Source organism: Ambystoma mexicanum, chromosome 9 (genome assembly GCF_040938575.1).
Source record: "Ambystoma mexicanum isolate Mex_15411 chromosome 9, UKY_AmexF1_1, whole genome shotgun sequence".
Taxonomy (NCBI): Eukaryota; Metazoa; Chordata; class Amphibia; order Caudata; family Ambystomatidae; genus Ambystoma; species Ambystoma mexicanum.
Genome location: NC_090931.1, coordinates 930,775,837 through 930,799,870, shown reverse-complemented (window position 1 = coordinate 930,799,870; position 24,034 = coordinate 930,775,837). Strand labels below are relative to the sequence as shown.

General features: G+C 41.0%; 1 protein-coding gene across 1 annotated transcript in view; it reads left to right on the top strand.

Annotated features, from left to right (window-relative positions):
- Positions 1–24,034, top strand: part of AGPS (alkylglycerone phosphate synthase) — a 1,795,747-nt gene that overhangs the window by 436,345 nt on the left and 1,335,368 nt on the right. The window contains exons 6-7 of the mRNA XM_069616114.1: positions 6,464–6,535; positions 6,989–7,068. Of these exons, the coding sequence (XP_069472215.1) occupies positions 6,464–6,535; positions 6,989–7,068 (152 nt within the window). The remainder of the gene's footprint in view (positions 1–6,463; positions 6,536–6,988; positions 7,069–24,034) is intronic.

The following is a 24,034-nucleotide window of genomic DNA, read 5'->3' as shown; positions in this document are numbered from 1 at the left end:
TGGTATTTTCAGTGTTCTGAAAAGAAAACCAATTTCCTTAATACTCGCATCTTCTCCAGCACAGTACAGTTTATAAAACCTATGGGGAGTAAAATACCATCTGTTGCAAACTTTGTATGAATTTTCTATTTGTTGTACACAGGTAAACGTCTTAATCACCCTATGCCAAATACCTGTCCGTTTGTTATCCGAGATCTTTTCCCAAATCATATGCCCATGCCTGCATGTAGTTCAGCTTGTTAGTACAGTGTCTGTATCCATCAATCTGCAGATCAATGAATCCAAGTGTTTAACTGGGGAGTTGGCGAAGTGTCCACTATTAAGGCTTAAAAAAAGAGGGCATCTCCGCTGTATTTCTTTACATTTTCCTTACATGCCTAGAGGCCAACCAGTATTGCAATTGGAGGCATCAATAATATTCATTAGCTATTACATAAAATGTATTTTTAAAGTTTTCAAAGGAGACAGATCTAGCAGCCTGAAACAATTGTACGGCCCTAACGTTGCCTTTTGGATTTCCTTAACCTGTATGCTGACTTCACCCTGACTGGTAGTAAGTCCGGATTATCTTCAGTAGGGGCCAAAGGACCGTCCCTTCAGGAAAGAATTTCCTGCACGCTCATTGCCAATGCTTGAGAGTGGCATTAACAGCTGACAGTTGTGATGAATCCTACAGACTCCAAGTAGTCAGGGAAAGGCAGTTGCTTTCTGATCCTGATCTTGGGGGTGGTGGTCTGTGGGAGGATCACCTGTGAGGAGAAGGGGACCAGGGAAATGAGGACTCTGTGGGATGAGACTCAGTATTTATCTTCCTTTAAGGAAGGCATCTCCTCCATACCAAAATCTGTAATGGCTTTCTGCCAGAACTATCTTTTTGGTCCACAAAAACCTCTAAATGCTGGTAAAACCAATCACAAATCCCTAGGTTTTGGTAGAAATAAAACGTCTCCCAAACCCATGGAGAGCCATAAAACTAAAAACTCATCTAACTCCCAAAGGTACAGTGAAGGGAAATTTGAGAATAATACCAATGTAAACATTAAAGAACTTTATGCTTATGTATGTATGTATGTATGTATATCATCTTATATAGCGCTGGCAGCCCGCAGGCATCAGGGCGCTTTGACAAGACAAACACAAAACTATATAAAAGAAAGACCTCCTGTGTCTAGCACTATAAACTGAAAGGGTGGCTGGGAACTCCTGGATTATCTAAACAGGTGAGTCTTCAGGAGTTTTCTAAACTTTGAGTGACAGCCTTCCATTCTCAGTCGTTGGAAGAGTATTCCACAGCTGAGCTGCCAGCACTACAAAAGATCTGCCCATGCCAGACTTGAGCTTGTCCTTAGGTACTATCAATAAGCTCTTGCCTTCGGAGCAAAGCTGTCTCTGCGGGTATATAATACCAAACTGTTCTTGAGGTAACTGGGGGCTTTACAATAAAGGCATTTATGCACAAGAGTCAGGGATTTGAACTTTATTCTCTCCTCTACCGTGAGCCAGTGAAGTGATCTTCTGGCCAAGGTGGTATGGTCTCTTCTCCGAAGATGCTTTACAAGCCTCACGGCATCAATCTGTATGACTTGGCATCTAGCTAAATCTTTAACAAAAGCCCCAATAAGAAGGGAATTGCCGTAATGAAGCCTAGATAACACAGTGGCTCTAGCAATAGTTGACATATTGCATTCATTTAGGAATGGGCTGATGGCCTTCATAAGCAGCAGGTAGTATGGTGTGTTTTTTGCAAATAATTAGCCTGTGCTTCAGAGTTGACGGAGGAGTTTACCATCGTGCCCAGGGTTTTAACCTGGGTATATACTTGGATTATGGCATCCTTAATCTAGAATGACTCATACTCAACCCCAGATTTTGCTAGCTGGCGGCTGGACCCGAACAGCAGGAGTTCAGTTATAGTGTTGTTGAGACGCATCCAGTTTAACTGCATCCATTCGTTAATTTTGCTATACACTTTTCCAATCTTTACACTGTCTGCACTATGGGAGCCCTCTAGATCTAGTATAAACTGCGTATCATCTGCATAGTTAGTGAAAAACACCCCTATTTCAACCAGAATGTTACACATATTACGCATGTAGATGTTAAAAAGCATGGGCGAGAGACTAGCTCCCTGGGGGACTCCAAATAAGATAGAGATAGGGTCGGAGAAGTTGTTTCCCCAGCGTACTCTGGTTTGGCGGTCTGAGAGGAAAGAGACCAGCCACTTAAATGCCATTTCGGAGCAACCCACATTGTCCCTCAGTGCTTTGACCAGAAGTTAATGATCAACCAGATCAAATGCCGCACTGAGATCTAACAGCATTGGCAGGCAGAGTGAGTAGGAAGAGCAGTGCCAATCGTGCATGCAGCTGATGAAGAAACAGGAGGAGGGAGAAGATGCTGGGACCAATGTTAATCGGGAAACAGTAGCTGGTCCTTAGATGGTCTGCCTCCAGAAGCCTGAAGTGCAAAGGTTGTGCAGCAGGAAGTATGCAGGGAAGCCTGCCCTCTGAAGACCTGATTTGCAGAGACTGCGCAACAGGAAGCGACAGCGATGGAAGCTTTCCTTCCTTGGAGGCTGTCTCTGGTGACTGGCAGGCACCAGAGAGCCTTTGGAGCAAAGGAAGCTCCTTTTCCAAGTGGCGCGGACGACGGCAGAACAAGAGTAGCAGTTTGCTGGGTTGAGAGGAGGCACAGAAGCAGAACACCTACGAGCAGTGAGGGCACCGGACGTGCACGCCTTACCCGGTGAATTCACAAGCTGGTAGTGACACCTGAGCTCTCCGAGACCACTTGCGTGCTCAAGGCAGGTGTTTACTGGGTAACAAACACTTGTGAAGAAGTGAATGCAACCTTGAAAGTAATTTTGAATACTGAACTGAAAACAGCAAAGCCAAATGCCTAACATTAAGCGTGCGAGTTTCAGAACCCAGCAACCTGATGGAGCAATATTGTTAGAATCTAATGCATACGACCATTGCCCAAGCCAAGAAAATTAAGGCCATTCAAATCCAACAAGTATTGCCAAAGGCAGGAGGGGACTTATGAAAGGTCCAAAGGTTGTGAAACTTGTTGCCTACATTTGAAAAAGCATATAAGAAAAGCTGATCTAAACCCACATTACCAAAGCCAAGGAAGAAGCAGAATAAGACCTTTATCCTTGTCAGTATTCATGCAGTGGGGAAACAGGAGTGGCAAGAAGGCTGCCCTTCTGGAAAAGGTTATTCAGAAGGAGAGGAGCATAACTTGCAGATGTTTTTGGGGGGGGAGGAGTACAAAAGATTATTAAAGAGCACCAATGGGATTCTTGCTTTCACTGAAGAATTGCTAACATCTGAATAATGAACTTTGTGTAGCTGTTGTGGCAACATTGTAAGTTGATCTTAACCACAGAAGCACTTGTTGTTTGAATCCCTATTCAGGCAGGGCAGTATACCTGAATGGCAAACCTTTGAAGGAGTAGACCTGGCATGGGAGTAAACCAGGTGGAGTTGATGACGTGCTATAAAGTGGTGCGGACAAAGATAATGTATGTTGTTGAAGGATGAACTGTATCAAACTGGTGTAGAGGAGTTCTACCTCTTCAGACATACACGGGTGTGGCAAAAAATCCTGACAATTTATGTTGCTTATGGTGCTCGAAGAACTGTACAAAACTGTTGTAGAAGAGTTATATTTCTTCTGGAAAATTCGGTTGTGGCAAACATCCTGGTAGAGAAATGTCATGTTTGTATTGACAAACTAAGAAAATACTCTCTATGTGACAGAGATGAGACTGAAGCTTAATTGTCCTCCAAGAAAATGAAGAACCTTTTATTTTATTTGTTGAATCACTGGAGTGTTGGATCTTTCTGTTGTGAAGTTGGAGTTACAAAAGAACTGTGTGGCAACCTTTTTGTTAAACCAAGATTTCCTTGTTTCTTTTTGGAACTGTTGATCAGAACCCTCCTTGAATCTGGGGAAGGGGAATTCGCCCAGATTGAGAAGAGACTGTTATCATATTATGCGTTCAATTGTTATATTTTTGTTGCCTTTGAACTGCCATGCATTGAGTTACTGTATGTATGTGTAAGTGTGAGGGACAGATATCCTTTGTTAGAGCATTTCCTTTAGTTTATTTTAGGCAGGGAAATCCTCGTCAGTGTAGGGATAGTATGGCGTTTATCGAACCTTTTTAATTTAATAAAATGGCATCTTTTGAAAAATCCTCACATTTCTGACCCATCACAATCAAGAGTGTGTATTAGTATTTAGGCAAGACGCTAACCTGGTTTGTTCATGTATTAAAGCTTGGGTTTCTCTGTTTCCGTCTCTACCCGATCACATTGCAGGTTAGCTCTGTTCCATTCTAGTAATGCCCTTAACTGCAATGCCAAGTGGCATTTTTCGGTATCTGGCTGTGTGATTCCTCCTTTTTGTTTTTGTCCTCTACAACACGTTGAGGAGCTCTGGGGCATTTATCAGCGCACACAAATTTCAAAAATATCTTTTGAATCAATATAATTTGCATTTTTTTAATGTATGTCGGTAAGGCATAAAAAACATAACTCATACATGGATGAGTTGTCATCTTGAGAGTTGTCTTCATACCTACCCATGAGAGATCTAACTTTGCCCACTGTTAATTTCTCAAAATGCCTCCAAAATCGACCCCTGCAAATTTATGTTGGTATAATGTTTGGGGGTTTGCCGTAATTTCCATTCCAATATATTTCAGGGATTTATCTTCTTGTTTAAATGTAAAATGAAGTTTCAGACCTAGTAGGACCATTCTTATTGTCTTTTCTCCCATGTTCCTCCACCCCTCCTTGGTCTTGTGGCACCTGTATAGGTACCATACAAACGTTCAATAAATAAATACCATTATATCCATGATCTTTGCAATAAGACCGGCTAGGTCCAGAAGCTTGTCTCTGACCATGCCCATCTTTATGTCCTTGTATGACTTCTTGACAAATGTAATCAACCTGGGGTCTAACTCTGGCGTGTTGGCTATCTTACCAGGCAGCTGTGGTCTTGGGCACGCAGATTTTGTTCTAAATCTCACCTCTCTAGTGGTTTGTGTAACCTTTGCATATAGAGTGTCGCTCTGGGTGACAGTAAATAGTCTGTGGATCTGGGATGCCTGATGTTCTCGCAGGCTTGAACATATTGGATATCTCTTCCTTAGGAGGAAGGAGAGGAGGGTGGAGTTGGGTTAGGTGGTGATAGAGGAAACATTTGGTGCTAGGGGGGGGGGAGTGGAAGAGATAGGATTTTAGAGAAGTACGAAATAAGGGATAGGAGGTGATGGAGCGGACGGGAAGAGGAAGGCGGTTCCAACGGAAAGTAGCGAGAAGTTTGAAGGAGCGGCAATGGGAGGAGACACGGGGGGGTGGAATAGAGAGAAGGAAGAGATCCACAGAATGGAGAGAACGAGAAGGAGTATAGAAAGTGAGAAGGGAGGCGAGGTACAGAGAGGCAAGACCATAGAGGGCTTTGAAGACTAGGCAGAGGAAGTTAAATTTGAGCTGGGAGTGGAATGGGAGCCAGCCTAGTGAGTTAAGAGAAGAGGAGATGGAGTCGTGAGGGGAGAGGAGGCAAAGGGAGCGAATGGCCGAGTGAGCGAATGGCAGAGTGGTAGACAGATTGATAAATGCAATGTGACTACGAGGCTAATGTGAGCACACCCTCTGTCCGCAAGCCGGTGTCCTGAAGGGGGCGGATGTTGCTGACTGATCTGGCTCGTGCCCACGCTGAAACTCTTCGTGCCTCTGCCCGCCTGGCGCGTGGTCTGCGCTTGAATTTCCTGCTCCTGGAAAAATACACTTTCCCGCCCGTCTTGCGTCTCAGGAGTGCCGTTCAACACCACCCGCGGAAAAGTCTCTTGTTTTTCCACGACCTGCAAACATCACCAAATATGTTCATACTCCCGGCAGAGCCCTACTACACAGATGTAAATGTATTTCTCCAGTGTTTTATACCATTGTTACACGCACACAATTCATACAGTACTTACCTGCTTGAAGAGTAGCAAAAGAGGACGAAAGGACTTGTGCAGGATATGACATGATAGAGAGAAGAGCCCAGATTGATGGCCATGAAAATGAAGCAAAACTACTCGAGTTGCCTTGTGGGGTTGGTAGCTCAGTCTCTTCTACTGTTTTCCAGTTGTGTTTGGATAAAGTTTGTTGTTTAAAACAAAATAAGGAAAAGTTGTAAAGCTGATGACGCAATAAAGAAGTTGAAGCATAATGCTCGTCTGCGGTCTTGGCGTACGATTGTAGAACTGCATTAGTACGTTTTTTTAAAAATTATTTTTGTATTCATCAATGATTCGTGAATCTTAAAATTTAAAATGTTTCTATATGCAAGCAATCTTTAGTACTTGGTGAAGGTGAAATAAAGCCAATTGCCATGCTGTCCAAACCTCTGCTGATATAAGCAAATAATCTGTCTTTCTTTCGGTCCTTTTCCTCTTCAACAGCTTCTCATGAAGACGTTTGCAAGATAGTGGAGCTGGCCTGCAAACATAATGTTTGTGCAATACCTTTTGGCGGTATGTGCTGCATCTTTTCATGCTGTCTTTGTTGTGGTAGCATTGCAATTAAATTGCATAATCCTTAGCCATGTCTCAAGAACACTTGTCATTTTGATGCAATGTGTTCAAAAGTAGAGAGAAGGGATGGTAAAAAAAGAGAAATGTTAACCTGTAAATTTACAACGCAAGATTGGCAATGATACATTTGTATAGTGCTATAAAAGGTTTTGTTTATGCATCTATTTTGTTTAAAGATTGAATAGATACATACCTGATCCTTTAAAATGGAATGCCTTCTTTTACGTTTGCCAGCACTTAAAATAGGTGTACCTTATGACTAAATGGTTATTTCATTCACAAATAATCTGTGCCAAGCATTAAAAGGGACAGCCCCAAGTGCTTGCATACAAGGCTCTAAGGTAACCAAATTTAAATAACTGTCAAAAGTTGATAATCCTTTTACATTGGCAGGAGGAACAAGTGTATCTAATGCTTTGGAGTGCCCTGAAGATGAGAAAAGGACTATCGTTTCTCTGGACACTTCCCAGATGGTACGTTATAAGAGTGAAAGGCACCTACGAAATGTAGAAAATATTACCGTTTGCACCACTGACTAATTACCTTTTAGAATGTAAGTGCTAAGTAAAAAGGCCACGATGAGTGAAAAGGTGCATCCTTTAGTCACGAGCACAGCGAAAACGGCTGGACCGATTTGCGCCAAATAAGAGGCCAGTTGGGCATAAAGTGGTGTAGATGTGCCTTTTGGTGGTTGTGTTTAAATCCATATATTAATTCAAACACTTCACTGAGCATTCGAGGGGGGTGGGGGTATTCAACAGCGGTTAAATTCATAGGATTTGTTGCATTGTATTGTTTCAATTAATTGGATTTATGCCAGTAATTGTGCGTCAAATTATTGGTTGTTTATTTGTTCAATTGCCCCTATGTGTACATGTGTTTCGACCACATTCGGTCATCTTAAAGACAGGGCTATTTTAACACAAAACCTTTTGTATATTTAATATATGGATATTAAATATTATCATACCCACATTGTTATTATACATTATCATGAGAGTTCAATAATAAGTTACCATTCCCAATGGCAGCCTTGCCAGCAGGGACAACGGCAGGCAACAAGGCAGCGCGCAAACGTGTGACGTCGCTGTGCACAGTGCGTGATGGCGTAAGGTAAACAACAATAAATGTTTAGAAAATGGCGTCTGTGTGCTAAAAACATGTGCAATGCCAGCAGGAGACTAGCCCTTCAGTAACCTGGGGTAAAAGTAAGGTAAGACAATTCCAAAAATAGGTGCACTACCTAGTATGGTAAATGTTTGAGTGGTAAGGAGTACTATTATTTCAATATTAAGGTGCAGGGGAGGAATTGAGATCCTGGCACAAGACCTCTACAAATAACAAAGAAAGAGAAGATTCAAGATTTGAACCCTCCCGTCCCCTGCACACTGTAAATGTGTTGGATCTACCAACTACTATAACCTAAAGGTACTGTTTACTGTAGGTAAACAAAAAAATATTCAAGCAAAGAAATTCGAACAAAATTATTTTTTTGTAAAACACGTAGGTGTATATATTTTTGTTTTTTAAATTGCCACTTTAAGTACAAAGACAAATACAAAAACAATCTCGGTATTATTACAAAGAGCAAACACAAAATGTGAAGACGTGTTGCCAGTAGTCTGCTTTTGAGTGGCGACGCGTTTCGAGGATGGACACCTCTTCTTCTTAGGCCTAAACACACTATAAACAGAATATATATATTAAAAACGGGGATTTGTCAACATATATTTATACAGTAATACCTATAAGTTCAAGGGAGTTCCAGAAAGAGTTACTTTTTCTATGGTTTCAACATTAACAGTGCTAGTATATTCTCATCCACATTAGTTTATTATCTGTTACCTTAAATTGACTCACTGAAATTACCTGATCAAATGACCAAAATGTACATTATATGAACTTGTTTGAAATTCGCTAAGTGCCCACGTGGGGAAAGGAACTACATGGCATTGCTCATAGACTCGAATAAACATAGTTACCTGGTAGTGGAAGGTTGAGTGATATAGATTGTGTCTGACCTCCCTGAGACGGGGAGGGGTGGTGCATAGAATCGATGCTGGGATTGACTTCGAAAATGAAGGTGCTGGTGATAACTTAAAATGTGCCTGGAATGGCCAAGCCTAAAGGGGCTAGTACAATCTGAAAGATATATGGGTAGAGGAAAGAGAATCCTGTCAAAAGGCGGTCATTCTAAGTAACGCAATACTAAAGATTAATTAACCGACAGATTATGCATAACTTACACTATACTTATGCTGGGTATAAAACCAGTTCAAGTGAACACTAGTAACTAGCGACTGTCAGCGATGCTCCAGATAGAACGTAATTTCGCCCAATTGAAAACAATCTCTAAAGAAAACAGAATAGTAGAAAAAAGTTGAAAATACATAAGAGTACAGTGAATAATCTGTCAATACATGGCTAAAGAACGGGATTATGCCGTAGAGGTGACAAAGTAAAAGAGATAAGAGAGAGATAATACTAATTTACATACCCAAATAGTGGGGGAGACTGGGTATTAGTCCGATCGACAGACATCCTTGCATGGAGTCAGAGGGGCCATGGTTGAAAATATACCAAGGATAGGCTCGGTCATAGATCGATAATAGGTATCCGATTCTAAAAACAGGTAGCAAAGAATAAAGTTTAGTCACGGAGTGCTCCCAACCTATTGCTAAATTGAGAGTTCCTAATCTAAAGATCTTTCTGGTTCTAATGCGCTTGTACTAACCTGTTTCTGCAGGATCGGGAGTGCTGTGCAGAATGAGCGTCTAGGTATCGGCGACCGTTACCATGGTAACTAGGTCTGCCATTTTAGAAAGGGAAAACTAAACACGTGAAATGTGTAATCCAATGAGGATGCTTAGATTGCTAGAACTCAAAAAGGGACTAATTCTGTCCACAGGCGAACAGTAAAGCGGCCATATTGGAATATGGTGCGTATGTAAAAAGTCATATATATAACGTAGTGCAGTAGGAAATAGAGACGATATGTAATACCCTACGAGGTAATAATACCGAGTAGTGCACTAAAATCGAAAGAAAGTATTCAAGAAAATGAAAATAAACAGTAGTAAATTAGTTGATGACAGAATGCTGTTGGTAGGTATGGTGTGGAACAACTCGGTATGGGACTCTGAGTAATTAAGAGGAAAAAGGGACTATAATGGACACTTCAAATTTGAGTCTGCTGGGCTTTGACCAGACAATTTAAAAAAAAAATCCAGGGCCTCAGAGCACATAAGAGTGAACAAGCACTCACTCATTTACATATACAGTGGAGATTTTCAAAACTCAGGAAAACAATATTTATAGTTAGAGGGTACACTGTATTTAACCATACATCATTGAAATGTTCTTCAAGTGGATGAAAGTTTTCTGCATTATTTCTTGATTGGTACACAAATAAAAACATTATTGAAATATACTCTTATGTGAATAACAGAATGGTGTGCAATACATCAATTCAATGATGTTGTATATCAAGAGATACTTTAACATCCATGGTCCAGTACTTATGAGTACCCAAATCACAAAAAAAATCTTTTAAAAAAAAAAGTCAGTAAAAGGTATAGCGGTAAAAAAAGGGTAACATACTCAAGTCCTGTTGCAATTCACGATGGAAATGATTCTTATAGAAAACAATTAAGTGAATGTTCTTCATTGAGACCTTTGGGTTGAACCGTGTCCAAAGAGTAAATCTAAAATAGTTCCCTCTTAAGAAGCATAGAGTGGTAATCTCCACCTCTTGGGGTCTTTTTTACAACTTCAAGAATCTGAAATCTCATCTGAGCAATTGCGTGATGTTCCGAGTTAAAGTGTCTTGCCACTGGTGATTGTTGGCTGTTACATCGTATGTTCGATTTATGTTCCGACCAACGTTCCTTTGCAGGTCTCAGTTTGGCCCACATAAAGTTTTCTACAGGGGCAAAAAAGAACAAATAAACTCAGTTAATCTGGTAGTAAACATCTCCAGTAAAATACTATCAAGTGGTCAACTAAACATACTGAACAAAGGCTTATCCCTTGTTCCCACTTGTAACACTATTACTTTGATGAAAAAGTCTGCCTACATCGTCTCCTTAGGAAAATTAGATTACAAAACTTTTTTGATACACAACCAAGTATGGATTCTCAACAGACAAATGATGACACATTGGAAATGCGTCCAAAAAGCTCTTTCGACCCTCACATCCAAAATTCGGTGTTAAATCTCTTTGAGAAAAATGTCTTACATGATCTAAACAGAAATAATTACAAAAGAAACTCTCCGCTGAACATTAAAAACAGCCAGCTTGACCATATTGAGAACTTGGCTAAGGATGAGTCCTTAACCATTAAGCCTGCTCATAAGGGAGGGGCTATCGTTGTAATGGATACTCCCTTCTACAATAAAAAATGTCTTGAGTTACTTAGCGATGAAGGCACATACATGAAACTAACTAAGGACCCAATCCTTAACATCAAATCTCTAATTTTGAAAACCTTAGAGAAAGCCAAACTAAATCAATGGCTTAGCGACAAAACATTTGACTACTTGATTAACAAGCACCCCCAAGCACCCCATCACTCCTGTCTTTTTATGGATTGCCTAAAATCCCCATTGAGACCCATTGTGGCAGGTACTGAAAGTATTTTTGACCCTGCTCTCGGTTTATGTATACATGCTACTTCAACCACTTGTCCAAGCCACTTCCACCTACTTGAAGGACACTACTGACTTCCTTAACTGTCTGAAGGAAATTACGGCTATCGGCTCAGACTGCATTCTATTCAGCCTAGATGTCTGTAGCCTGTATACCTCCATATCTCATGCTGAAGGCATTGAAGCAGTCCAGTGGCTACTTCTCAATACAACGAATCTTAGAGGTGAAGCTGAATTTGTCATTGAACTACTCAATATCATACTATACAATAGTTACTTCCGATTCCTGAAACTTCAGGAACCTCCATAGGGTCCTCCATGGCACCCATGTACGCAAATACTTTTATGTTTAAATTTGAAAGTGACTTTGTACTAGACCATCCTAAATGGTCAGTATACATCCTAACTTGGAAACGTTTTATTGATGACATCTTTGGAATCTGGTGCGGAACCCATGATGAACTAAAATCTTTTTTTACATACCTCAATTCAGTACATTCAAGAATCAAGTTCACTATGGAAATTGGCAATCCATCCCTTTACTTCTTCGATGTTACTCTGAAGATTGAAAAAGGTGATATCATGACCAACATTTACCACAAACCGACAGATGCCAACAACTTAATACATTTTTCAAGTTTCCACCCTAAGGCTATGTTACAAAGCCTTCCATATAGCCAGATCCTAAGACTTAAAAGAATTATCTCGGAACCTGAGGGTCTTGATACCGAGTGCTCCACACTCATTGAAAAATTTAGACAAAGAGGCTATCCAGACACAGTTCTCAATGAGGCAAGAAATAGATCACTTAACGTGACAAGAACAGATCTTTTGAAACCTAAATCTCGTGATAGATATCCCACTACTGTTCATATCAAAATTTTCCCGACAGAGTTTTCAAATTAGTAAAAGCATCAAGAAACATTGGACAATATTACACAATGATTCATCACTTTTGAGATTGTTCCCTAAGGCTCCAATGATGTGCTTCAAAAGAGGCAAAAATTTGAGGGATAAATTAAAGCAAAAAGACCCCTTAAAGAAAATCAGCAGTTTCTGACTACCCAAAAGAAGGGTACTTACCCATGCCTTAATTGTACACACTGCAATAACATCACTAGGGGAAACATGCTTTCTCATCCCCAAACAGGCAAGAAAATAGAAATTCATGACTACTCCACCTGTTTGACATCTGGGGTAATTTACACAATCGAATGCCCCTGTGGAAAACTTTGTGGGCCAAACTGAGACCTGCAAAGGAACGTTGGTCCGAACATAAATCGAACATACGATGTAACGGCCAACGATCACCAGTGGCAAGACACTTTAACTCGGAACATCACGAAATTGCTCAGATGAGATTTCAGATTCTTGAGGTTGTAAAAAAGACCCCAAGAGGTGGAGATTAACACTCTATGCTTCTTAGGAGGGAACTATTTTGGATTAACTCTTTGGACATGGTTCATCCCAAAGGTCTCAACGAAGAATATTCACTTAATTGTTTTCTATAAGAATCCTTTCCATCGTGAATTGAAATGGGACTTGAGTATGTTACCATTTTTTTACCGCTATACTTTTACTCTCTTTTTTTTAAAAAAAAATATTTTTTTGTGATTTGGGTACTCATAAGTACTGAACCATGGATGTTAAAGTATCTCTTGATATACAACATCATTGAATTGATGTATTGCACACCATTCTGTTATTCACATAAGAGTATATTTCAATAATGTTTTTATTTATGTGTACCCATCACGAAATAATGCAGAAAACTTTCATCCACTTGAAGAACATTTCAATGATGGTATGGTTAAATACAGTGTACCCTCTAACTATAAATATTGTTTTCCTGAGTTTCGAAAGTCTCCACTGTATATGTAAATGAGTGAGTGCTTGTTCACTCACTTGGAGATTATGTGCTCTGAGGCCCTGGAGTTTTTTTAAATTGTCTGGTCATTGCCCGGCAGACTCAAATTTTAAGTGTCCATTATAGTCCCTTTTCCCTCTTAATTACTCGGAGTCCCATACCGAGTTGTTCCACACCGTACCTACCAACAGCATTCTGTCAACTGATTTACTACTGTTTATTTTCATTTTCTTGAATACTTTCTTTCGAATTTTAGTGCACTACTCGGTATTATTACCTCGTAGGGTATTACATATCGTCTCTATTTCCTGCTGCACTACGTTATATATATGGCTTTTTACATACGGACTATATTCCAATATGGCCGCTTTACTGTTCCCCTGTGGACAGAATTAGTCCCTTTTTGAGATCTAGCAACCTAAGCATCCTCATTGGATTACACATTTCACGTGTTTACTATTCCCTTTCTAAAATGGCGGACCTAGTTACCATGGTAACGGTCGCCGATACCTAGATGCTCATTCTGCACAGCACTCCCGATCCTGCAGCAACAGGTTAGTACAAGCGCATTAGAACCAGAAAGACCTTTAGATTAGGAACTCTCAACTTAGCAATAGGTTGGGAGCACTCAGTGACTAAACTTTATTCTTTGCTACCTGTCTTTAGAATCGGATACCTATTATCGATCTATGACCGAGCCTATCCTTGGTATATTTTCAACCATGGGCCCTCTGACTCCATGCAAGGATGTCTGACGATCGGACTAATACCCAGTCTCCCCCACTATTTGGGTACGTAAATTAGTATTATCTCTCTTAGTTCTTTTGCTTTCTTGTCACCTCTACGGCATATTCCCGTTCTTTAGCCACGTATTGACAGATTATACACTGTACTCTTATGTATTTTCAACTTTTTTCTACTATTCTGTTTTCTTTAGAGATTGTTTTCAATTGGGCGAAATTACGTTCTACGTGCTATCTGGAGCATCGCTGACAGTCGCTAGTGACTAGTGTTCACTTGAACTGGTTTTATACCCAGCATAAGTATAGTGTAAATTATGCATAATCTGTCGGTTAATTAGGATTGCATTACTTAGACTGACCGCCTTTTGACACAAGTCTCTTTCCTCTACCCATACATCTTTCAGATTGAACTAGCCCCTTTAGGCTTGCCCATTCCAGGCACATTTTGAGTTATCACCAGCACCTTCACTTTCGAAGGCAATCCCGGCATCGATTGTATGCACCACCCCTCCCTGTCTCAGGGACGTCAGACATTGAATCTATATCACTCAACCTTCCACTACCAGGTAACTATGTTTATTCGAGTCTACGAGCAATGCCATGTAGTTAGTTTCCCCACGTGGGCACTTAGCGAATTTCAAACAAGTTCATATAATGTACATTTTGGTCATTTGATCAGGTAATTTCAGTGAGTCAATTTAAGGTAACAAATAACAAAAAACTAATGTGGATGAGAATATACTAGCACTGTTAATGTTGAAACCTTAGAAAAAGTAACTCTTTCTGGAACCCCCTTGAACTTATAGGTATTACTGTATAAATATATGTTGACAAATCCCCGTTTTTAATATATACATTCTGTTTATAGTCTGTTTAGGCCTAAGAAGAAGAGGTGTCCATCCTCGAAACACGTCGCCACTCAAAAGCAGACTACTGGCAACACTTCTTCACATTTTGTTTGCTCTTTGTAATAATACTGAGATTGTTTTTGTATTGGTCTTTGTACTTAAAGTTGCAATTTAAAAACAAAATATATACACCTACGTGTTTTACAAAAAAATAATTTTGTTTGAATTTCTTTGCTTGAATATGTTTTGTTTACCTACAGTAAACAGTACCTTTAGGTTATAGTAGTTGGTAGATCCAACACATTTACAGTGTGCAGGGGACGGGAGGGTTGAAAAGCAAGGTAAGGCAATGATACCTTGGGCATGGCCTATGGAATAAGGAAGCAAATATAATTGAATAATATTATGGATTTAACTGCGGGTAGCCTCATATACATTGAGTACCTTCAAAGCAAACCATAACGATGTGGAACTGGGTGACTGGAAATCATGCCATGCATAGATGAAAGTAGAGGGTGGCCCAAGATTATACATGGAAACAATAACTATATTAAGAGGATAATATATTATAAGGTTCAAATCGCTGAAGATGTAATCTGGAGGAGAACATAATATTATTGTACTTGCAGGAAAAGAAGGCATTGTTATCCAAGATATGACTTTGAAGTAAAACCTGGATTCTTACTAAGTTACATTACAAAAAAGGTGAGCAAACACTTGGCTGATACAATGGTTAGGGACAAAATAATATAAAAAACAATGGGGCAGAATACCACCAAGCATGACAATATAGTTTTCACAGTTACTCGGGTGGAGAAACAATGTAAGGATGGTACCAATTAAAGATTAAACTGCTTTAAATAAGGTGTGATGATGGCTAAGCTATCAATTTTAAAGGGAAGAAAACAATCACTTTTGGACCAACAAGGTAACAAGATAGGAAAATGAGGATATGTGTTGTGGTGATATCTAACAAAATAATAATAAAAGGTGATGGGTTTGATACTGCTCGTGGTAGACCTCATATGTATTATGCACCATATTAGGATGCTTAGTTACAACTAATGTGTGCATCTCTTGTCTGTCTCATCCCACCAATCCTCCCCATGCCAGCCCCAATTTATCTGCCTTGTCCTTAATTACTATTTTGACACATTATGTGCTTTCATGAACTGATGTTGAATCTGATTTAATGAATATTTTTGTAACATTTCTATGGGAAACAAGTTGTGATGTGGGAATGTTAACTTATTCAACTTTCATGATAATGTAATAACGATGTGGGTATGGTAACATTAAATATCCATATTTTTGATATACAACATTTTTTGTGTTTAAAATCTCCCTGTCTTGAAGAGGATAGAATGTGGTCGAAACCTGTGTTAACATGGGGGCAATTGAACAAACAAACCAATAATTTGACACACAATTACTGGAATCAATCCAATTAATTGAAACAAGTTGGCCAGGCGCTCTGCAGGGGTGACGTACTAAATAATGTCTTTGAACTAAGGTATGGTGATACCTTAAGTCAACCCTATAAGCGACAGTCCAGGCATATAAGCTATCAAGAGGTAGCGCGCAGAGTGACGCAACAACACCACGCAAACGTACTAATCGTTTCATCTGTCTCCTAACTACATTTCTTTCACTGAAACGCATGCACACTTTGGGAACATTCTAATTATTAGCGCAATATGTTAAACGCCTGCAGTGCTTCTGTTCCAAACCCAGTGCCAATACTGTCGTTTCTTGACATTTGTAAGCTACCCCAGGAGCGATATGTTATTTCTCCTTTAAACCAGCGAGTGCTTATTTAAAGCCACTGGACTAATGTAAAATGTTCCCACTCTTAGTTTGTGTTCTCCACTGTTTGATTAGCAGATTAAGTTGTATTTTAGTTTATATTTGTCTACTTCAGATTGGCATCTCAAAACAAGAATATTTAGCTTAGACATGTGTTTATTGTGGGCATTTTCGCAGTGGTTATTATGCAGTTCTACTGGAGTGGAGCTTGGATAAAAAGGTGGACATTCACTATATGAATGCTATTTTTTTTAAACTGCTTCACTTGTAAAGAAGACTGACGTTTACTCTGACTTTGTTGTGCGGATATATGAGCAAAGAAACCCACAAAGTTCTATTTCTACAGTAGCCAGCACTTTGCCCCCCACGAGAAGCTGCTGTGGAAGGAATGGAAAGTCCAGAACATGACTCCACTCGGGGAAAGAATGGCAGTAAATAAATGTGTACGTGCTGGGCTACCTCAGCAGCTTCACTCGTTTCCCTTTACCAGTGGAGCAAACATTAAATGTTGAAATAGTTCTATGTGGTTTTGCCGAAGTAAATTACTTAGTTGTAATTTGCTTCGACAGCGGGTTTATATATTTATTTAAAATAGGGAGTCCCTCACCACGTATTGCACCACTACCCCCGTCCCCAAACACCCAACCCTCCAAAACACATATAAAAAGGTACTTCCCCACAAAGTAATGTTGTCTAAGGAAATTACAAAGAAGTAATTTAATTAGGCAAAACCACAGGATACTGCTGACACTGTAATACAGAAATGACTAAGTCTAGCATTTGGCAGTATTACTCGATGTAAACCTTAAGATGTGCTACCAAGGTGCTTTAAGGGGGGTCATAGCTGTACTGTCCCTGGGAGTACCCCTGAAAGATGGACTGGAGGAACTCTGTTACGCCACCGCTTGTTTGTTTAGTTTCTCCAGTATGGGGTCTGGCATGGATTCACAAGCCCATGAATATTCCCCGTCGTCTGGCTGGGAATCACCGGTAAAAGAAAAAAACGGTTTCACTTTTAATTTAAAACTGTATTTCTCCTCTAAACCAATCCCTGTCCTCTGGGTCATACTGCCCCCATCCAATGACAGTCCTCTCCCTAAACCCTGCCTCTGGCCGCCCTCTTCAGATTTTTACTGCACGTTTCAGTGTTGGGAGTCCTCACCTTGCTCTACAAGCTATTTTTGTAATTTTTCACGGAAAAAGATGTGCCATTCTTGGACCTCGGACTCTTAGAGTGGAAAAAGCACTCTTTTTTAAAAAAAAATGTGTGTGTTGCAGAACAAACGCATTTCTTTTTTAAATTCATACCCTTTGTTCCAGTGATTTTTATCGATCGCCACTTTGAGTGGAGTCACATACAAGCTCCTGGGAGTTACTGCTCATTAAAACAAACAAACTGACTGGCAGTTTTAGCTACCTCCAAATGTGCACCTATGGCCATTCCATAGACCAAAAAGTGGTTTGATGGGAATCTTGAAAAGGAGTATTGGAAATTATTTTTCCGTCTCAGCCGCAAAACAATGCCCATGCCCTATTGGACATTCAGAAAAAAATGGAACCTACATTACCAATACACCGTTCATCTGACCATTGCAGAGTCCTATAAGGAACCTACTGGGGGTGGTTTTGCAGCATTCTGAAAACGTTACTCTTTAAGGCCTGGCTCTCTGGGAATCCTCTGAATTGCCAAGAATGATCCTCCCTCCATTCCAGTGTTGTAATTCCATTCACTATTGATATATGGTGAGAGTGAACCAGTGTAGTAAAACTAGTTCTAACTGCATGCTAAGTAACCTTTCTACAATATTCTCGGCTGTGCTCAGAACATCTGAGAACTCCAAGTAAAAGAAAAGGCTTCAAGGTAGTTTTGGAAACAAATCTGCTGACTCCTGCATTGCAAACAGTGACTATATAAAGGATAACTGTTATGGTATTGTGCAGCCTTTTTAAACCCATCATAACTTTGCTGGTGTTTGCTAAACATACCCCAAAGCTCCAGCTGCAATAATGTGGGACTTTACTGCACTGATCTGTAATAAGAGTGAAAACAGTATGCAGTTGTTTGAAGTCTTTTCTTGGGTTGAAGAAGCTGTGTACAGCACTGGCCTGTAAGACAAATGCAAATTTTCTAGAGGTTACATTTGTGCTAATATGCATACCCACAATTCTTTGTTCATGCGGCTCTGAACTATAGGTGAACATCCAGTGATGGCTACTGGGATGGGCAGTGGCATGCGTGACGTGGCTCAAATGTTTTTTTCTTCTAAATATATCAAATACATCCTAAAATGGCCCTTGTTTTGCCACAAGGAGTAAATATGCACCTCAAGCCATATACTCCAGGCAAGACATTGTTGTATGCCTGCTTTCTAGAATCCAAAGGCAGTGGGTTCCTTAAAGGTGTAATATATTGACAACAATAAGCACATGCATGGTGTTGGTGTGAAAAAGCATTTAACGATTGAGAAATGCACCAAAAACCTACTCGCATTAAACCAGTTATTATGGAAAAAAAACACTGATACTAGTCAAATGAGCAACATTGGCAATTCAAACCAATTGCACATAGTCATTCAATATTTTAAAAATTCCAAAACCGGATTACAAACACGATAAAGCAACTAGTGACATATTGAAATATTTAAAACCTGCTTAAAAACCATATTTTGTGAACTCAACAATTAGAATATTCAGAATGGGTCATTGCCACGTCATTTCTTTGTCGCAGCCCTTACTTCATGAAGATGAGTTCATGTTTTAGGAAAAAGGGCCTTTACATTTAAAACATTTTAAAACCGATTTTTAACTTCTCCTTTTGCCCTGTAATGTTTATATCTGACCGCTGCAGCCGAATATTTATATTACTGTCACATACCAACACAAAAATCTGCACCGAAGATTAATGCTGCGCCTATACCGTAACACATGCTTTTCTTTTTATTTAGAAAATGTAAGTTCTTGCTCTTTTATTTGCCATCTTCTCTGCACAGGCCAAAGACACAGACTAGTTGGATATTGTGAGCAGCTGACAGGGGATTCTCTACCAGTACCTCTTTCAAACCCAGAATGTCTAGTGAAGAGAAGGCCTTTCTAAGCAGTGCCCATTCGCCACCTTGCGCCCTTTTTGAGATTAGCCCCTCCCAGTGTTCCTGCCACCTACCTGGACTCCACCAAAAGATTGTGATTCTTGTTCACTAAATATGTTCATGTCAAAAGAGCCACTTCGGGGGGAAAGAGGCAAACGCAATTCTTCTCAGAGTTTTGCGTGAAAGGGAATCTGTACTGTGAAATGTTTGTGAGACAAAGGGATCGCCCTACAGCCAGGCACCAAGATATTTGGCTGGGACGGCTGATCTCTTGCTCAAAGGAATTTGAAAATCAAGCATAACCTAGAATTTGAGCTCCCCAAAATTTAGTATTCGCCTCAAACCCACTTTGAAGTCTTTTATTATTGCGAATTGCAAGCATCTACTACAGTCATAACCAATCTGCTATTCAGGGGATGGCTGGCCGTGACTGATGGACCTTAAGAGATGGAGGCGTGGAAAGCGAGAGAATGTACAGAGAAAAAAGAACGGAAAACGGTCTGAGTGGCAAAGGAAAAGCGTTCAATAAAAAGAAAGGCCAACTTAAATAGGAAAAAAGAGCCATAGGGAAAGCGTGATGGGGATTTAGTTGCATGGGTGAAGGGAAAATAGAAAGGCAGTGGATGGAAAATGTAGTGATGGCTGAAAGGAACATCCGAAGGGAAACGCTGGCTCCGAACCTTGGCTGGATCAACTGTTAACCCTGTCCCTCCTCCCCTGCCAGCCAAGGTGATTGTAGGTGTGTGATGAGGTGGAATCATCAGGGTATCAACTGCAAGAAAGAAGGAGGACAGAGCAGCAGTTAGCTTGCCCTTCCTAAACCCACCTGGCCCTAGAGCGCGCTGGTGCACCACCTATCTAAGAGTGGATAGGTTAAGAAAAGTAAGTGTGACCAGTATTTTCTTCTCAGATCTTTGTTTGAATTGATTTTTTTTGAATCCCATCACGTCACCTCTTCAACCTCCCTCCCACGTTTACAAAGTGTGAAGTTATGTATACCCCAGAATACCGTATATGGCAAATCCTTGTGTTCTTTAATGGCCAATAGCCTGGGAGCACAAACATCTACAAACAGTGTCTCAATTTTATTTCAAACTAATTGATGCTTTATTGACCAACTTGTTCTACTTATGGGGTCTGGACTGCTTAGCCCCTCAAGAATCAAGTTTACTCTGGATCGTGTTTTTTTTTTTGTTCACAAGCCATCGCCACCGTTGTCGACCGTTTTCAGTGAGGCAGTATTTCTTTGTCCACTTTCCTCAGGACGGTCTTATAAAAATGTTGTATACTCAAAATAATCACTTGGTATGATTTGCAGCAATTTCTACCACATTTGGAGATGTTTGTTTTATTATGTATATTGCGCACCAGACCCAGGGGTATTCGGGCGCAAAGGCATAAGCGGGTTGTTAAGCTTAGGTTACAAATGTACAGAGATAGTTACAGCTGTGGTTACAGTGCTGTATATATGAGACAATGACATGGCAAGGAGAGAGTGTACAGTGAAAGGCATAGAACTGTGAGACATACATGAATATGTTGAGGCATTTACAAGTGGGTACAGCTGTGGTTACAGTGCTGTATAGATGTCGCAATAGGCAGGCAGAAAGAGGGTATACAGAGTGTGGCATAGATCTGTAAGACCTACATAAATATAGTAGGGCAGTATGGTCTCATATGTACACTAGGTGCAGGATAGATACATATAAAGTCTGGTCAGACGTCCTGTTCCTTTAGCCAGTGGATCAGACTAGCTTGGAATTGCAGGTATGGTAGGTCTTCCCTTAATGCAAGGGGAAGCGAATTCCAATATTGAGCTGCTTTGATAGGGAAGCTACCCCCACCGGATTTGGTGAGCCTAAATCTAGGTACTAGTAGGAACTTGGAGTTGACCATTCTTAGTGGGCGAGAGGCTGTTTGTCTATTAAATCTGTCTGAGAGGTATTGTGGGGCTGCGTGGTTAAGGCATTTGTGTGTCAGGGATGCAGTTTTGAGGAGGATTTTGTCTTTAGTAGATAGCCAGTTGGCTGATCTCCTAAGGTCAGATATATGGGCCTTTTTGGGGAGATTTAGGGCAGCTCTAAAGGTATTGTTTTGGAGAGTCTGAATTTTAGAGACGATATGTTTATTGTTGCCAATATATAGGGCGTTGCAATAATCCAGTTTACATGGGATTAATGCTCGTGCTAGGATGATACAGTTGTTGGGCGAGAGGAAGGGCTTGGCTGCTCTGATTGGCCTCAGCCACCGCCTATACTTGGAAGCTAAAGTATTAACTTGTTTGCCAAAGGAGAGCGTGGAATCTAGGTGGAAGCCAAGTGTTTTGACTACCTTGGCCACAGTGGTGATGTTGTTGTCAATTGCGAATGAGGCGTAGTTAGGGCCTAGTTTTTTTATGTTGTATGGTGTACCTAGGATAAGGAGTTCTGTTTTGTCATCATTCAGACATAGACCGTAAGAGGACATCCATGCCTTGATGATGAGGTAGACTCTGTTTACAAAGCCCAAATCCTTGTCATAATCTCCCGTCAATGGGATGAGGATCTGTGTATCATCTGGATAATTAGTGTAGGTGATACCTAGACCATCTAGATCACCGAAAAGGGGCTTTGTGAAGATGTTATCTAAGTAGGGGAAACGCAGGAGCCTTGGGGTACACCGCATGAGATAGGTGTAGGATCTGCTGCTGCTATGGTCGAGAAGACTCGCATTGTCCTGTTATCTAGGAAGGACTGATCCATGCAACTGCTTCCTGGGAGAAGCAGGCTGCGGAGACTAGATGGTTGCATAGTATTGAGTGGTCTACCAAGTCGAATGCGGCTGATGGGTCAAGGAGTAGTAGAAGTGCTGTGCTGCCTTTTGTCTCTTAGAGTATCTATTTGTGCCTTAAAATCGAAGAGAGCAGTGTCAGTAGCATGCTGGGGTCTGAATCCCGACTAGCGAACACCTAGGAGGTGATTTTGTTCCAGGTGGTGCTGAATTTGTAGGTAGGCTTTATCCAGAATTTTGAGTAGGAATGGCACTGTGGTTATGGGACGGTAGTTGGTGGGGATGTTGGGGTCAAGAGTTTGTTTTTTAAGGAGGGAGAGGACCCAGGAGCGTTTCAAGTTGCAGGGTATGGTGCCTGAGGTGAATGAGGCATTGTTTGATAATGAAAGGGGAGAGGTCACGGGCAGCGTCTTTTATAAGTTGGGCTGGACATGGGTCGCCGTGACAGTTGGACGGTTTGATGGAGAGAATAACTTTCTCCCTTCTTTGGAGATATTGTCATGATGCCTACCCCCAGGCATCCGGACCAAGCCCATCAGCCCCGGGAGCAGGCATCTAGACATTTAGTAAAACCTCAGCAGCCCCGGCTAGGGGCTATCTGGGTTCAGTCCTGGCACCTTAGGTGCCAGGCTCATAGTCCTTACTTACCTTCAGGCAGACCATGCTGCAAATGACTCCAATCCAACATGAAGCCTGAAAGGGACTATTTTTCTACAGGGACTATTTTTTTCTACTCTGGTGTGGTTCTAGGGACTTTACCTGGGATTACTTTTGAGGCTATTTAAACCACACCCGACCAGCAACACACGCTTCGCGTTATTCTGCATCCAGCAGCGTAACACTCACTGTGCCTGCAGCCTGTATCCAGTCTTCTGCCACGCCCGCCTCGAATCCGGAGCTCCTAAAACAGAGGAAAGAAAGGGACAAGGTTAGAAAACAAACTTATTTCTATTCCACACCTGATTCTGGATCCATCTTGTCTCCGGACCTGTAAAGATCATCATTTCTGCATGCGCCGCACCTCCAGCTGCAGCGCAGTGCCATACTCGCCAGTCTTCACAGCATCCTTCGGGTCGGTGCTGCCGCCATCATTTCTTCGCCGAACGCCGGCACCTAGGAGACCAAAGAAAACCACAAGGGAACCAACAAATATAATTCTTACCACCATAGACTTACCTGATTTACCACCGGAGGCATCTTTTTGTGACTCTCCATATTTTCACGTGCCGCATCTGTAAAGAGAGACAAAACAACACGTTTTCCTTGTGCAACATTTACCGGACAGCGCCGGGTAATACAGACTCTTACCTGAGCGCCACCAGCTGCCACAAGAGCATCTTTTCACGAGCCAGCTGCAAGACAAGAAAGGAAGGGGGGGAACAAGAGTGAACATCGGTCATATTGAACTCTATGAACTTAATACTTACTGGTCCTCACCAGGAACCTCAGAGTCAATACTCTCCGGAACTCTCCCGAGCCTTCAAACCAGTGAAGTAACTGGAATCGACGCACCCCTGCAAATCCACGCAGGATGGAGAGCTCATCTTTCAAGAATATAAGGTGAGATTGCTGTGAGTGCATTTCGGAGGTGATTAGTTGGGGAGGACTGTGGGGGTGCCATCACTTGAATCCACAAGTGGCTAAATCCATCTCTCCACTTGCAGGAGAATAT